Here is a 16,647-nt window from a genome sequence, read left to right as displayed (position 1 = left end):
GCTAATTGGTCCCATTATACGAATACCACACATCGCCCAAGACACTGCGGGCGCTCCCGTCGACGTTGAGGAGCATGTTCGTCGTCGGGGTGCCGAAGGTGGTGTAGCCGCCTGGAAAGTTGCCGAACCAGGCATACCGTTCGACCCAGGTCTGGGCGTCCATGAAGCGCGTGGCGTTCTTGAGGAACTGCGCCGTGGTGGGCTGGTCGTAAAAGTCCTGGTCCATGCCGAACTCGGTGACCCAGATGGGGAGGGGGGCGGCAGCACCGGCGGGGGAGTAACTGACGGACAAATTGTAGGCTTGCGCGAGGTAGCTCTCAAAGTAGTCGATGTTGTAGGGCGACGCGTACCAGTGGATGTTGAGGAAGTCGATCGTCAGGTTCTGCTGCGTCGCGTTGCCCAGGAACTGCGCCAGGTACGTGAGCCCGCCGCCGGCGTTGGTCACGGCGGGGGCGCCGATCTTGACCCTCCCCGCGAACGGTTGCATGAAGTCGTGGTAGCCCTGGATGGACTGCGCCACGGGCATGTTGGCCGACTGGCCGTTGAAGTTGGCGTCGGGCTCGTTGAACCCGAAGATGGCGTCGGTGCCGTAGTTGGCAATGGAAAAGTTGACGTTGGCGGCCCAGATGGACGTGAGAGAGTCGGCGTCGTTGTACAAGAGAGGGATGAAGCGGTATTGGGACGAAGGGTAAATACCGACGTCGTCGCTGGCGTTGGGCAGCGAGTAGTAGTTGTACGACCACGAAATGTAGGGTGATGGGGGAGGGTAGAATTGAAGCGTGGTGACATTGCGGTAGGTCAGTCCTCGTTTGGCGGGATACGGAGTGGCTATGGGACTGGAAGACGAGCTCGCCGTTGAGACGCTCCTGGTGCTGGTCCTGCCTGTGGTAGTGATGGTGGAAGAAGACGTGGAGATCGTAGTTGAGCTGATAGTGCCCGGCCTGGACGAAATGTTCGTTACGGATGTGGACTGACTAGCTACCGTGGTTGTTGACTTCGTTGTACTAGACGATGAACTTGGAGAGAGACTAGTAGATGCACTGCTTGAGTCTGTTGGCGGTGCGCTCGATAAGATTGTCGTCGCTAAGGATGAAAGCCTTGACGTTGAGCTGGACATTGACGCCCCTCCCTCAACAGTTACGCTCGTTGTGCTCGATGAGGCTGAGGCTGTCGCCAGGCTGCTTGGAGTATTTGTTGCGTGGCTTGAAGGCGACGAAGTTAAGACAGTAGAAGCTGCTTCACTACTTGTCGTGGCTGAGAGAGACGATACATGAGAGGATGAGGACGGTGGCTGCGCTGCTGAGGACAGTGGCGAGCTTGTGGGTTGTGCCGAAGACTGAGTCGTTAGAGTCGCAGAGACTGATTGCGTTGGCGATGACGAGGAGGTACTCATGCTGGTGGATGTCAATTGTGTGGATTGTGACGAACTTGCAGGTGTTTCCGTCGTCGTCGTCGTCGTCGTCGTCGTCGTAGTGGTGCCAGAGGACGGGTTTGACTCCGTGCTGGTGAGCGACGAGCTGACTATATTGGTCGTAAAGGTGCTTCCGGCAGTCTGTTGCTTAGTCTCGCTCGTTTGTTGCTCGGTTATGCTTGTAGTGCTTGGGCTTGTCGAACTGGCCAGACTTGAGCTCGATGTCGAAACATCAACGAAGTCGGCGGCCATGGTAATTGGTATAGCTCCCTCAAGCGGCTGACTCCCAGGGAAAACCACATACAGCCGCCCATTAGGAGTCGCCGAGAATGTCGTATCCCCAAACATCAATCTTGTCCCGTTGAAAGACCATCTATAATCACTCGGCTGAGTCGAGTCGAAAAACTGGACGAGAGGCAATGTGCCTGTATTTCCGGTGGTGCCAACATCGCCATTCCCAGTTTTCAAGTGGCCATTCACAGTGAGAACAAAAATAGTAGCAACGTCTTCGTCAGGAGAGATATAAGCATTGCCACCGTTGAACGTCACATAGTCCATGGCACGAGCTCTCAGTTTATTGCCGATACCACTGACAGTGATCACGAACGGGTTTGAGGTCGGAGACGGGATTGTTGTGGTTGGCACCGTGGGACTCGTTGTAGTAGAGGGATTGAAAGACGTACTCGAAGAGGAGAATGACGACGAGGCAACACTGCTAGAACCAGATATTGAAGCTCCTGAACTCGTGGATATGGTTGACAGGCCCCCACTGGTAGTGACAGTGCTTGATGTGGTCGTGTTCCCATAGACGATGGACGAGGTAAGGTAACAACCATCGGGCAGAGTCGAAACTGTAGCGCAGTTAGTATTGGAGGATCTCGAGATCATGACCACAGCACTGACCTGATTGAGCAGCAGACAATGCTAGAATGCCCTGTAAGACCAGCAGAACATTGTCCAACCTGACGACACACTTTGTAAGCCGCATCTTGTCGTTTCCACCTCTTGTCCTGCTTCACTCACCTCTAGTTCCCGTATAGAAACAATTACCCGTCTTCGGTCGCGCTTCGACTAGCTCTGTTGTTTGGGTCCCTTGCCTGGAATGTAGGAGTAGGAATGTGGGCGATGGCCAGTGCGCCGTTCAGATGTCCGTGTCTCGTTCATCCAGATTGGCCTGCAAACTTCCTACTAAGAAAGGGGGAACCAGCAAAGAGTCAATTTGGAAGGAAATAGAAGCTTGGGACGAGTTCCAAAGCCTTTGGTTGTGTGAAATGTCTGTCCTTGAGCGCCTGCAACTGCTAAACCTAGTATACACATCCGGCTTTTTTGTCTTCGCATTCGAGAATACCTTTTTGTATATGGTACACAGACACATGGTGGCCGCTGGAAATGCTCAAGAAACGCCCATGATACGTCCTTCATGCTCCATGATGCTCTATTATGGGTATCGTTGTCGTACTGAAAGAAACGGAAATTCGAAACAGAAATCTCACTCCCATATGCCTTCAAAATCCCGGGCTCGCAGTTGGGCTGACGCCGCTCGTATTGGACGCATTGAGATACTCCGCTGGCACTCTTGGAACCCTGGGACTCTGCAACGCCGCCGTCGCTTGTCCCTGTCCTCCGGATTGCCCCCGTAAGCGTGCCAGATCTTTGATCTTGTCTTTCTCCTTTTGGCTTTCACTCTTGCCGCCTGTAAGACGCCGCATGCCTCTTCGCATTCCCTGCAGGCTGAACGCTCCTCCAGTCTCGTTGGCAGATGTTGGCATTGTCTGATATTCGGAGGGCCCTGGACCCGACAAAGATTTGGTCTGGTTGGATATAGTCATGCTTAGCGAGGGAAATGGACTGCTCTCTCCGTCCGACATAACGACCTCATCGTACTGATCAGCATAATCATCCTGAGACCTGAATGATCCGCCTTCAGACATGGGAGTCATTCCATATGAAGTTGGTTGCGATGCCGGAAATTGGTTCGCTGGAGAGGTGATTGATCTGGCATGGAGTCCAGGTCGAGTATGATTGACAGGACTCAGCGCGCTCTGGAGCATCGGCTTCTTGGTAGAATTGGGCAATGACGGTCCCGGGCCTCCCAACTCGTCGATCGAAGAGAAGGATGATTGTGTGGCTGCGGTAGAACTTGGAGACGATAGACTGGGCTGAGTTCGATGAATGATGCCAGGTAGTGGTCCGGCTTCGGTAAACCCATCCTGTACCGTCGTTGTCGATGACGTCCGCGCTAGACTCTGACGAAGAATCGGGGCAGTCTGCTCGTCATACAGTGCTGTGCTGTGTTCGGTAAGAGTGGGAAGCGCAATGGCGGACACGCCAAGCTGACTGGTGCCGGTGGGGGTTAAGACGTCGTCGCCATCCAGATCGTCGAAGAAATCATCGAGGCTGTCAAGTGTGTTGACCAAGTCACTGACATTGGCGTCTGCCGCCACTTCCAGTGACCGGATAGTTTCTGCACGACTCTGGGGGGGAAAGTATGAATCCGTGTAGCCATCATCACCTTGAAACTCAACATCAGGAGTGGTGGTTTCTTGGGTATTCAATAAGTCCGAGTCGCCGCATGTATAGAAAACAGCATGGACATTGTGTCTCGTCATGCTTGAATAGATGGCAGGTGTCGGGATAGACCAGCCGGATGAGTGGGGAATCCCGTACAGGCTTTGTGTCCGCTCATACTCTTTTCTGATAGCCTTTGCTGACCCGGAAGCCATGCTCATCCGCATGTGATGCTTTTCCATGGGCGTAGCTGCTACCTCCATGATATAGTCCATCACTTCCAGAGCTTGTGTGCAGTGCTCCGTCTGCAATAACCGCAGCAGGGGGGAAATGAGATCGGGTCCATGTGTTGTGATGGCATGGCTCTTCATGTTCACAATCGGGATTAACTCGCATAGAATGTCCATCAATTTGACTCGAAACCACGGTGTCTTGTTGGTCAATAGTCCAATCATGAAGATCAAACTTGGGGCGTCGCATGCTGGAAAGTACGCGGCCCTCATGGCTTGAATGGTGGTGGTGAGCATCTCTTGACTCGATGTTATTTCGTTATTGGCGAAACGCTGAAGAGTGGCCGAAAGAAGATCATGGCCAGCTGCGCTCGCCACCTTTGTAAGTCTCTGGGCTGAAGCTATCGTCATAGGTTCGATCTCGTCGAGCTCAAAGCTTCGAAGCCAGCGGGGTAGGTTTGCCAGGACACAGTAGAGGAGGCGATTGTCGTTCCCAACTAGTGGGCAATCCGGCAGGTCTGCGAGTTTGTGGAGAAGGAAAAGCGTCTTGTCCAAGCTGTCGGCCGACTTCAGCCCCTTGTAAAGTAGTGGCTGCAGCCCCTCAAAGCCGCCATCCCATTTTCCGGGGAGCCCCTTCATCATAGCCTCCGTAACGTCCGGAGCGGACAAGTCCAATTTGTCGAGGAACTTCTCGAGCATTCCCAATGTCTCGTAGAACTCCCTTTCATGAATGGTATTGAGGCAGGCGCATGTCGTCCAGAAGAGCTGCGGATATCTCAGGAGATTTTTGGGTTCCAGTGCTCCAATGATGACTTTGAGTGTCGTCAAGATCTCCATCGAAAAGGTCTGGTAGTCCGTGTGCTCATCGGCAATGGTGTTGGAAAGTCGTGCAAGCATATCCGCAAGCATCCTAGCATCCAGGCTGACAGAAATGCAACGAAATACTTGGAACGACCGACATGCCAAATGCCGGACAGGACAGATAGAGGCCCAGTGCAGCGCTTCTTTAGCCCAGCTGTCGCTGAAATTGTCAAACGCGAGATTGAAAATGTTGACAATTTCCGAGGTGAGAACCCCCATTGCCTGCGGTACCCGGCTAGCGCCATCGTCTTCGTCCTTCCTCGTGTTGCTCTCGTAAGTCCAGCTTATCCGAGGACTGTTGCTTCGAATTGCAGCAACAAGGCTTTCAATGTCTGACTTGACAGAGGAGAGGATCTGCGAGTCGATCTTTGTGGTTACCAATTCGTGGACGAGGTGGACCAGCATCTCTCTAGCCTGTTCCTGAACTGACGTTGTGTAGTGGTCCCAAAGGATGAGGACAGTATGAATGAGCTTGATCGCCTCATCTTTGGCCAGGGTCACCGGTGTAACCATGAGGTCGACTAGGAAAATCAGGGAGACTTGTCCCAAGGAAAGACCAACCTATTGACTTGTCAGAATGCAATCCGTTCAAAGATCTGGCGTGTCCTACCTGTTTGTTGCCCATAGGCAAAAGGGAAGTCAAATCAGCCACGTAGGGAAGATTCCTTGTATCAGGCATTACTACATCAGCATGCTTTCTGTCATTAACCATGTTCTTTGGCGCGAGTTGTAACATGAAAAATTCCAGCACTCGTGAACCGGCAGGGGTGGAAGAAAGATATACAACGATCTGCTTTGCGTATTCGACAAAGTTCTGATCGCGGCGATCGAGCGACAGGTAAATAATGAAGTCAAGAATCAGTTGCACATTTCCCGCATGAGGTCCTGTTGACAGGGCTTGCCACAAGGCTTGGACCTCGTTGTGCATTGCGCTGCTTGAGCAAATCGTGATTTCGAACATGTTTGCTAGAAGCATATACGAGGCGGCAGTTGGAGACCCGGTCCCCGGGTCGACCTGGAGCTCGAGAGTCTGCAACCAGGGTAAGATGGCGACGACCATGTTGCGCTGATGATCGTTACGTGCAGATTTATAATGGAGTGAAAACTCGGAGAAGATCATGAACGCGATGTCTGAGTTGGCCTTTGCAAGTCGCTTGGAGTATTCAAATTGGGCCAATTTGTATACAGCACGCGTCTTGTCGGAAATGCTGATGTCAAACTCTTGAAGATTGGTGCTCTTATGTTGGCGTTCATCTAGAGTGCGGATCAGATGCGCCGCCTGCATTCTGATTTCACGATTTTCGTTGCCCAAGGTGAACACAATGATGCTGAGAATTTTCCAAAACGCTAGGGGATAGTCTGGCTGTTCAATGAGAACCTCGCAAACCACAGTAAAATAGCTCTCCAGCGCCATCGAGGATTCCGTCCGGTAGCATTGCTCGATAGCATGTTCGGCAAGGACGAGATGCTCCGGATTGTGCATCAGGAGGAGCTTAAGCGCTCGTCGCCCAATAGTGTGCATCTTGTGATTGTTTGTAGCGAAAATGGTATCGATCCATGACAGCATGCGTTGAAGGTTGAATGACAGGATCGCGTTGCTGTCAGTTTTGATGCTGATCGGCCCAGCGCACAATGTCGCCATTGCGCTCAGGGCAGCTACTCGCAGATTGTTCTTCTCTTTCTCAAGTGCAGCACTCGCGTTCATCCGATCATGCAAGTCGCGGGCATGGCCGTGATTGGGATCCATCAAATTCCGCTCCGCGGAGTAGCCGCACCAGTCTTCCATCAAGGCAAATGCAGACTTCCGCGATTCGAAAGGCATCCAGCGAGACGGCGTTTTCGATCTGTTGACCCCTTCGAAGACCTCCTCGACTAACCCACAGAAATGGTATCTTAGTCTTTGGAATCGCCAATCATTCTGTACGTCATTGTCGCTTAGAAAGATACGCAGATCCCTCGTGTAATTAACGAGGTTATGCAGAATCCAGTCGTCTTCATAGATATCTTCGAAACGCAAGAAGGCCGCTGTGAGCTTGTATACATGCGTAACTTCCGTTCGTAACCGTTCGGTCTGCTGAGATCGCTGTGGGCTGCTTGGAGTCCTCTGATGGTTGATTCTCGCCTTTGCCTCATCATTGCACTTGATCACCGCGTACTGAAGCGATTCGAGAAGCGTCCGGCAAAGTTTGCGATTGATGGAACCGAGAGCAGAGACCACTGCATCACGTATGGCGTCGGGCGCTGCACCAAGCATTGGAATGATGGCAGAGAACAACGCTCTGGCAGAACTCATCTTGTCTTGTGCTGTTGCAGTGCCCTTGGAGGTCTTCCTTGAATGGGCAGCAGCATCGGCAAGCTGGCTTCGAGATTGGCCCCCTGGAGAACTTAGAGTGACGCAGGCCATGATCAGGTACAACTTCCACTGCTCAAAGAGCACCTCTGCAGATGTTGCCGAGCTTCGTCCCTGCAGACGGTACTCATACATTGCCGCATTTGCACCAGTCGTCTCTGAAAACGCCTCAACGTCATTCTGCATCATCATCAATCTGTCCGTGACTGTTCCGCGGCATAAGGCAATGGCATTGGGGCATGCATCAAATACAACGCGGATCAAATTCGGGAAAGCCTTGAACCAAAGGGTCGAATCATAGGACACTTCAGAGCTGCAGATCTCAATCAGTGTGCTTTGGCCAGGACCAGTGCGCTTATCCTTTTGTAAGCGGCTGCGTTCTGCGACATTAAGCGCATCCTCGTGCAAGTCCAAAATTACTGATGACTGGCCTTCAAGAAGTTTGATGATCCTAGATGGCACATCTTGGCCGAGGACCGAATCAAACTGAAGAACAAGTCGAAGGACCTTGACAGCAAATGCTCTCACGCGGCGAGACTGCGAGCAGAGGAAGAACAGGCCATAGGCTTCGATTTCATCCACATGCGGGATGACATTTGTCAGTTCCATCTGCAGAGCTCGCTGAGAGCCTGTGATCGAGCGATCTCTCGTTTCTGAAGAGCTTGCCACTGCCTTCTGCTTGAGCTGCTCTGTCCATATTTGTAACAATTCGAGATATAGTGTCAATGTCGCCTCGATATGCGCCGGTCCCAGACGGCCCTCGTCTGACATCGTAGAGTATTGGGAGTCATAGTGGAAGATGAAACGTGGAAAGGCGATCGCAACAGCTTGAGCGTGGCCCTGCTTTGCAATTGCTTTCAGAGATTGTGTGGCAGAGGCGGCTATATTGGCTTGCACATGAGCAGAGCCTGTGCACAGAAGGTTGATCAATGGGCTCAGGGGAATGTGATCGGTGAAGCAACGAGGAAGAGCTTGAATGGCCACGTGGAGCAGCTCATAGTACAGCTGGCGCTGATCAGTGACAGTCCCGTCCTGGCCGCGAGTTAAAGTGAATGCATCGGCGAGAGGGGTCTTTGGAGTCACGTTTGATGACAGCTTCTCATTCAGAGTAGCTTGTCCGCCAAAAGTATTGTCGCAGAGGATTGTGATCTTGCCCAAAATTTGGCAAAACTGCAAATAGTACTGTCTAGCACTTTCGTCCAGGACTGCCGTATTGACTGGAATTGAGGAGGGACTCTCGTCTTCAAAGCGCGGTCGAAGTGGCGTATCAAGGCCGAGACTAGTCCTCCTGCTCCCAGGCGAGGATGGTAGGCCATCGATGTTCTGCGATGAAACGGTGAACGCAGGGAACGGCGGCCCGCTCGCGCTATTTTTTTCCAAATCGGCCATGACAGCAAGAAATGCTCGTATTCCAATAACCATGCGTTCTGGCTCCATGTTCTCAATCTTGAGACTTCGACTGGTTTGGAACATGTCATAATGGAGGAGGGGAAAGATGATTGAGCGAAAGCAAAGGTCCTGAGCCGCAAAGCCAATGATTCTGATGAACTGGACCAATGGAGCGGCGGTGGACGGCTCAGAGACAACGTGTGTCTTTCTTCCTTGTGGAATTGTGATTTTGATGATGTCTTCCAATCGACGCAATTTGACTTGGGTGGTGTCTGCAACGCGTGTGATGTACGTCCAGACCAGCTGACAGATTGCCTGCAAAGCAAGAGCTCTTGTTGACCTGTCCTTGAGTTTGGGGGCCAGGGTCGAAATCATTGGCAGCCACTGCGCGGAGAACACATCGATAGGCGAAACGCACAAGAGCAGAATCGACACCGGAAAACCCGTATTCCAATGACGAACCTTGGCCAACATATTTCCTAAGCGCGAGTTGACGGTCTCTACAAAATCTTTCCATTTCGGTACCGCCTGAAAACACTCGGGGTTACTCGCCACCGCTGTCAGCATGCGTTCGAAGAGCTGGCAATATGCTTGCTTTACGCGAGGTCCATGCGCGTCGGAGAACAGGGCCGCAAGTGTTCTTAGAAATTCGGCAACACTGAAGGCTGATTCTCTCGTAACAGAAATGTGGAGATGGCGCATACCAAGTAGGAGCAGTTCAAGACGAGATTCGATATCTCTGGCCGTAGCAGTTCCCGGGCTCTTCGAAAAATCCACTTGCCACTGTTCTAGTTGCTGGGTAAACCGGAAAGTGACGTTGACAAAGTCAAGGCGACTCATTTGGCCTAAGACTTCACCATAGATCTTCCAATTGGCAAGTCGAATGGTCGACGTCAAGATCTGCGAGGGCTCAACCTCCCTGATCTGGGTGAACAAGATGTCCTCGAGCTTATTGGCCAGATCTTGGGTTATTGCAGCCAGACTACTTTGTTCAAAAATTGCAATCAGGACTCGGCAGAGGATGTATACTGATATTGTAGCGCGGCGATCCGCCAGCATATACTCCTGCGTGAGAGCATCTTCTGTTGAAGAGGTCTGTTCGGTGCCCACCTGGGGGAGTCCATTCTCTCCTGGAGCCTGGAGTGGTTCTGTGTGACGTCTGGGCAGTGAAGGAGGCACTGACGAATTGGTAAGTCCCATTTGCAGTCTCTGCTGGTAGACTTGCTTCTTCAAATTGGCTGCGGCGTCGCCCTTCCCCTTTCGCCAGAGCATCAAAGAATCCACCAAAGGCTTAGGACCTTGACGAGAGATGTGCCCTAGCGAAGCTATCAATTGGTCAAACCCGACATCAACGCCCGGGCCACAGGCTTGCTCCACTGGTGCAACAACATTGTCTAGCAGAGTAAGACAGTGATTGATCCTCTGGTCGGCCCGCAGCACAAAGGCATGGAAAAGATGGTAGAGAGCGTATTCACCCGGAGTACGCGGTTCCGGCTGCTGGTGGATACTCGATGAGTGATATGCGTGACCCTGATGGCCACGTCTTGTTCGAGACTGCTCCTTACGCCTCCTGTGCTGGGAGGAAGCAGACTCGTGCGCCGATGGGCCGCCATCGATCAAGGAATCAATGGAGTGCCCTTGTGTGTGGCCTGGAAATGGAGATGCTGGGCTGGTATACGTGGAGGTATTCTCTGCATTAGAGTACTGACCACGTCGATTCGCATTCGGATATCTCCCATAGCTGGGGGCGCTCAGCAAAGAGTCCGGGGTCAGAGGGCTCGTGGACGAAGGAGAGTTGAAGCTGGGGCTTCTCGAGTGCTGTAGGCCATGTATAACAGATGTCTGGCGATGATGGCCATAACTGTTCGACGTTCGCCTTTGCAAGGCCGTATCAATTGCGGACCCACCTCTTGAGCTCACAGAGGACTCTGCCCCATGTGATTGGGGTTGCACCGAGCCTGAACGCGATGAAGCCGCGACACTGGAGGGGTATGCTTGAGTCGAGGTCTGCTGAGGCCTGCCTCTCGTCACAGATGCGTCTCTCGAATGAATTGGGGGAGCGAGTTGCGGATGGCCATTAGGCAAGGGTTGGGAAACCTGTTCCGGACCAGGGCCGTCGAGGGGAAAGAGAGAGGGCTCGTTGGAAGCGGATTGAGCATCTGGTAGCATTGGACACGGTCAGAATGGGGTCATGCGCTCATGGCCAGGCTCATCTTGATGCAGAGCATCGATCCCTAGCCAAATCTTGTCGATGTGTGGAGAGGGAGAATCAAGGGTTGGGTGTTGGAATGGCAGCGGAAGAATTCCGAATGGACTTACGGTTATGCAACATTGTGCGCCCCTGTTGGCCGGCGTTGAAAAGAGGGCAGAGGCTTCGTCATTGCGCTTCTGGACCTAGAAGCGCAAAGGTTGGGAGACCGTGGACGCGGTGCTTGGACGGAGAGGGAAGAGGAAAACCGCGATGAGTTGTGGTTGAAGTTGGAATTTTAATTGCCCGCTGCGAAGGAGGAGGTACAACGACGGATACCCACCAATCACAACACACTTACAAGGCCCCTCCAACCTGGAACAGGTCAACGGGATCAAAAGAAAGGGAAATACTTGTATAAAGGAGAGCGCCCATTCTGTTATGTTTGTCTAGCGTGGGCGTAGGACGGTTTGTGAACAGACTGTCGCTGTCAACAAATTGGCCGGATTCAAGTGCTACAACGTGCGATTCGCTGTCACATGGCACAAATGGTCGAATCATAGGAGGTCCGCCTGACGACTTTTGACGATTGATTCGGCCTACGAGCCAGGCACACCAATAGGTATCTCGCGCCATGGAAACAGAACCGACTAAAGGGAGAGCGTGATGTATTTGGATGCGGACTGCAAGCGGGCATGGGATCCTGACGATCCCATTATCACGGTCCTGATGTGCCTGGCTGACTTGCACCGGCGCCAACTGTGGTGTCCTCATCTCCTTCTCTTCGTCCAGCACGAAACATTGACACTCGCGTCTTATGTACGGGGTACAGAAGTCGTAATTTCTTGCCCATGTTTCAGTTATTTTTGGGGCCGGCTCTCAGAGTGTCGTAGGTACGACACGGAGTAGTCCGGGCGGGATTGCGATAGGCTTGTAAGATGTGAAGTCGATATACGAGGGGGCGATCCTTTGCCACGGCGGCGGCGGCTACAGGGTTTGATCAGCGATCAGCCTCAAGGGTGCGAACGTGAGAAGTTAGAGGACGCGTTGAAGGCATCTTCTCAGTTTGTGCTGACTGTGTTGGGAGGCCAGGGAGGCTTACTCGTACACATAGATAAACAAGGAGGCCGCAGGTGTGTGCAGGGGATCTCCTGTGGTAGTCGTGCCAATCAATGTGAGTGGTGTGCGGGATGGATGTGGGGATGAGAAGGTCAGTTTTGTTGCCACCACATGAACCCACAATAATCGTACTTCGTATCCTGCAGTAGTCTTCGAAATTGGTATCTACAAGTGAATATGTTGTTTTTACCGTGTTCGGTTACGAGCATCAGTGGAGGGTTCCTCGATACTAGGTAGTTTCATTCATTCCTATGTGCAGTGTTGTACAAGTACTGTACTCAGTGCAGGATCTACTCGTTGCCATCACAATCAGATGCAGATGGGGCACCGCAGTCAGCCATCACGGGAATGCTACAAGCATTATGTAGTGAGCGGCGGCGAATATTGAATGCACTTACTACCCGTACAAGAGTAGAGGATAGAAATAAAAGGAAGGGCACCGTCGTTCTTCAACCTGTGCTTCGTCCAGGAGAAATTCAACTGCCGTCCTTCACCCGTTTGATCCCGCGGAGGAACCCCTCGAGGCTCCCAACTATCATCACGCCCCCCCCCCCCTTTCACCCCCAATTCCGAGCACTCGTTCCGCCTATTATTGTGCCCGGCAAGTCACCCAGTCACCAACATCACGGGTGCCGAATAGCCACCGAAGTCACTGCGCACTTGCTCGCCGTTGGTTGCTGCCTCGCGCATCGTCGCGATTCATCATCCGAACCCACCAAACAATTCCGCGACCTGACTTTGCCGTTGCACGCAGGCGGCCAAGTTTCTCCAGACCCCAGATCCTCTATATTTCTTCGATTCTCCCAATTGCCGGTTTACAAGCCTTATATTGACCCTAGACATCCTGGTTTCGGTTTAAAATCTCCTGCGCTTTCTCACCTTTATCTTTTTTCTTGCTCTACACCTTTGTGTTTCTTCAAGTCGAACCTCTAGGCGAGAAATTCAGTCGAAGGTTTCCATTTCCAACGGCGACGAACCAACCCCGATAAGGCCTCAACTAGCCCCATCGAGCATCCGCCATACTGACTCATTGGCCTCTATTATCTGAGCGTCCCCTGCTCTCGCACTCTGCTACCCCATCTCGCAGCTGGAACGCGACGCCGCCGAGCCCACACAAAGGCCAAAGCAAAAAAGGAGGAAAACACCTAGCCTGCGCAGTCTACCCCACCAAGCCACCTAACACTCTCAAGGAGGGCCCAGGTGCACACCCTGCACATCTGCGCACCGGAATCTTGGCCACATCAGGCCACATACAGTTCGCGGCAGCCCAAAGTACCCGTCGAGCCCGTATCTCCACGCTGTCCAATTGCTCACCACCGAGCGGGCTGCGGTCGTATATAAGCAGTGTCGCTCTGCTCCTTTAGGACACCTCTTTTTTGCACTTTCCGAACCAATTCGCAGACCTAATGTCAAGTGAGCCTCATCCCATACACATCCCCACCATGGCTCAGGTCGACACCCTGGACATTATTGTCCTCGTTCTGCTACTTCTCGGTAGCGTCGCCTACTTCACCAAAGGCACTTATTGGGGTGTCCCCAAGGACCCTTATGCCACATCTGCCCTCAATGGCAGCGCTTCCAAGAAAGGTTCCCGTAACATCTTGGAGAAGATGGAGGAGTCGGGCAAAAACTGCGTCATCTTCTACGGCTCCCAGACCGGTACCGCCGAAGATTATGCCTCCCGTCTAGCCAAAGAGGGCCATGCTCGCTTCGGACTGGCCACAATGACTGCTGACCTGGAAGACTACGACTATGAAAACCTCGATAAATTCCCCGAGGACAAAGTTGCCTTCTTCGTCATGGCCACCTACGGCGAGGGTGAACCCACCGATAACGCGGTCGAATTCTGGGAGTTTATGAACCAAGACCCTCCTTCCTTCTCCGAAGCCTCCGAAGATAAGCCCTTGGGTAACCTGAAATATGTTGCGTTTGGTCTGGGTAACAACACCTACGAGCACTACAACTCCATGGTCCGAAACTTGGACAAGATTTTGACCAAACTGGGTGCTGAGAGGATCGGGGCTGCGGGTGAAGGAGATGACGGTGCTGGTACCATGGAAGAAGACTTCTTGGCCTGGAAAGAACCCATGTGGGCTGCTCTGGCCGAGAAGATGGGACTGGAAGAACGTGAAGCTGTTTACGAACCAGTATTCAGCGTCGAAGAACGCGATGATCTGTCCCCAGAAAGTGACACTGTTTATCTAGGAGAACCCAACAAGAACCACCTCGAAGGCGCACAGAAGGGCCCCTACAATGCTCACAACCCGTTCATCGCACCGATTGCCGAGTCCAAGGAATTGTTTACTGTCAAAGATCGAAACTGCCTGCATTGCGAGATCGATATATCGGGCTCCGGCATCTCCTACACCACTGGGGACCATATCGCAATTTGGCCCACGAACGCAGGCATGGAAGTGGATCGATTGATCAAGACCTTTGGCTTGGAAGAGAAGAGACACAAGGTTATCAGCATGAAGGGTATGGACGCAACCGCCAAGGTACCCTTCCCAACCCCAACAACTTACGACGCCGCTGTTCGCTATCATATGGAAATCTGCGCCCCTGTCTCGCGTCAGTTCTTAGCCACGCTCGCCGCTTTTGCCCCCAACGAGGATGCAAAGAAGGAAATGACCAAATTGGGTTCCGATGCCGACTACTTCAAGGAAAAGGTTGCCTCGCAGATGCTGAATATTGCCCAGGCCGTTTCGGCCGTCCACCCTGGACCGTGGTCCGCTGTCCCGTTCTCTTGCCTTGTGGAGGGTCTCAACAAGTTGCAGCCTCGGTATTACTCGATCTCTTCGTCTTCACTTGTTCAACCCCAGAAGATCGCCATCACTGCAGTGGTCGAATCAATCCGCGTTCCCGGTGCAGGTCACATTGTTAAGGGCGTCACTACCAATTACCTTTTGGCCTTGAAGCAGAAGCAGAACGGAGATCCGGACCCATCACCTCATGGTCTCACGTACGCCATTACTGGTCCCCGCAACAAGTACGACGGTATTCATGTCCCCGTTCATGTCCGACACTCCAATTTCAAATTGCCGTCAAATCCCAGCAAGCCCATCATCATGGTCGGTCCTGGAACTGGTGTTGCGCCCTTCCGGGGTTTCGTGCAGGAGCGTGCAGAACAAGCCAAAAGAGGGGAGGAGGTCGGGCACACGGTACTCTTCTACGGCTGCCGTCGATCGACAGAAGACTGGCTCTACAAGCAGGAGTGGGAGGTGAGTTTATTACTACCGTTGATCTCAGGAGTGACATTGGTTGCTAAAAGAATATTCCAGGAATACAAGAAGATCTTGGGCGATAAATTGACCATCTTCAATGCCTTTTCCCGCGAGACCTCCAAGAAGGTCTATGTGCAACACCTGCTCAAAGAAAATGGCAAGTTGGTTAATGAACTGCTGCAACAAAAGGCCAATTTCTACGTTTGTGGTGATGCTGCTCATATGGCTCGCGAAGTCAATGAAGTCCTCGCTCAGATCATCGCTGCCGAGCGGGGCGTGGACGAGAAGAAAGCCGAACAAGTGGTCAAGAGCATGCGCAGCAGCGGCGTGTACCAGGAAGACGTTTGGTCATAATCAACTACACTCGGGACAAATAATCTGGCGAACTTGGTGGAGCGTGCAAGTGTTGTGCAGCTGGTCGGAAATGATTACCACGCAGTCGACGTCCGATATGCAGTTCGAGCTTTGGCTTTGCATTCATTCACCAAACAGGTATTCGCACTACCAAAATTCGAGGAGCGATCGGAACCGGGCAGGATAGAACGTGGAGTAGGTGGATGATGCGCACACGAAAAGAAAAAAACCAACCACAAATCGTGTCACCGAGGGGAAGATCTGCCCTCCGGGGGGTATTTCCCCCAATTCTGGGACGAAGATCGGAAGGGCCCCTTGGAAAGAATCGGAAATGTTTGCCTTGTGTGTGTCGGTGTACATCACATGGACACATCTCGCCAATTTGTTGTGGGGTTGGGTTGATTGGAACCGATGTAGTGGGGGTTTCGATGACTTTCCGCGCCTTCGGAGAGAACAGGGTCGCCACAAGAATCCTAATGTGTTCGGGGAGATTCTCTTCCCATCCCGCGGACCAATTCTTACCTCCTCCGGCCTCCGGCCTTCGACCTTGGAAGCATTATCCCTGGAGTCGTGTTCTGCATGTGGGGCTCGGGATCAACAGGACTGCTTGCTTCGCTATCATGACTTGTTTGAACGAACTGGGCGCCGACCGGAGTTTTAGACTATGGGCGAACTAGACAACTTGGGGATCGGACGTTTACTCTTTCGATGCAGAATTTCTTGTTAGTCCCAAGCGACAAGAGACGAGTGGATTTTGTTTTGTTTTTCTGGGGGGTTCCCGGGGAGGGTTGCGTCGAAGTTTGTTCCGTTGGGACTTGCATACATACTCCTCGACCACGCTGAAGGCTGGCTGGCTGGCTTGAAGATTGGTGCAAGCTGGCTTCTGTACCTATGCAATCACACTCTGGCGCAGATTAGATCGCACCAGAGAAGATCGACGGTGCTGATTCAGGCCACCACAGTCACCAGTCACTGTGACACCGTCAAAGACACAAAAAAATTGAAGCCAGACC

The 16,647-nt window shown here is 52.5% G+C and overlaps 3 protein-coding genes across 3 annotated transcripts; 1 reads left to right on the top strand and 2 right to left on the bottom strand.

Moving 5' to 3' along the window:
- Nucleotide 1: 1 nt before the first annotated feature.
- Z517_04953 (uncharacterized protein) lies at nt 2-2,399 on the bottom strand (the record flags this gene model as incomplete). Its single annotated transcript, XM_013430281.1, has 2 exons — nt 2-2,262; nt 2,315-2,399. 2 exons carry the CDS (start codon nt 2,397-2,399, stop codon nt 2-4), a joined length of 2,346 nt encoding a protein of 781 aa, XP_013285735.1.
- Nucleotides 2,400-2,916: 517 nt separating this feature from the next.
- Nucleotides 2,917-10,918, bottom strand: Z517_04952 (uncharacterized protein; the record flags this gene model as incomplete). The annotated part of the gene is made up of 2 exons (XM_013430280.1): nt 2,917-5,571; nt 5,621-10,918. 2 exons carry the CDS (start codon nt 10,916-10,918, stop codon nt 2,917-2,919), a joined length of 7,953 nt encoding a protein of 2,650 aa, XP_013285734.1.
- A 2,580-nt stretch (nt 10,919-13,498) lies between these two features.
- On the top strand, nt 13,499-15,634 carry Z517_04951 (NADPH-cytochrome P450 reductase; the record flags this gene model as incomplete). The annotated part of the gene is made up of 2 exons (XM_013430279.1): nt 13,499-15,277; nt 15,338-15,634. The coding sequence occupies 2 exons, from the start codon at nt 13,499-13,501 to the stop codon at nt 15,632-15,634; spliced, it is 2,076 nt and encodes a 691-aa protein (XP_013285733.1).
- Between the last annotated feature and the right edge of the window lie 1,013 nt (nt 15,635-16,647).

The sequence above is a fragment of the Fonsecaea pedrosoi genome (genome assembly GCF_000835455.1).
Source record: "Fonsecaea pedrosoi CBS 271.37 unplaced genomic scaffold supercont1.3, whole genome shotgun sequence".
NCBI lineage: Eukaryota > Fungi > Ascomycota > Eurotiomycetes > Chaetothyriales > Herpotrichiellaceae > Fonsecaea > Fonsecaea pedrosoi.
Note: the sequence above shows the minus strand (reverse complement) of the source record. Positions and strands in the feature narration are given on the sequence as shown.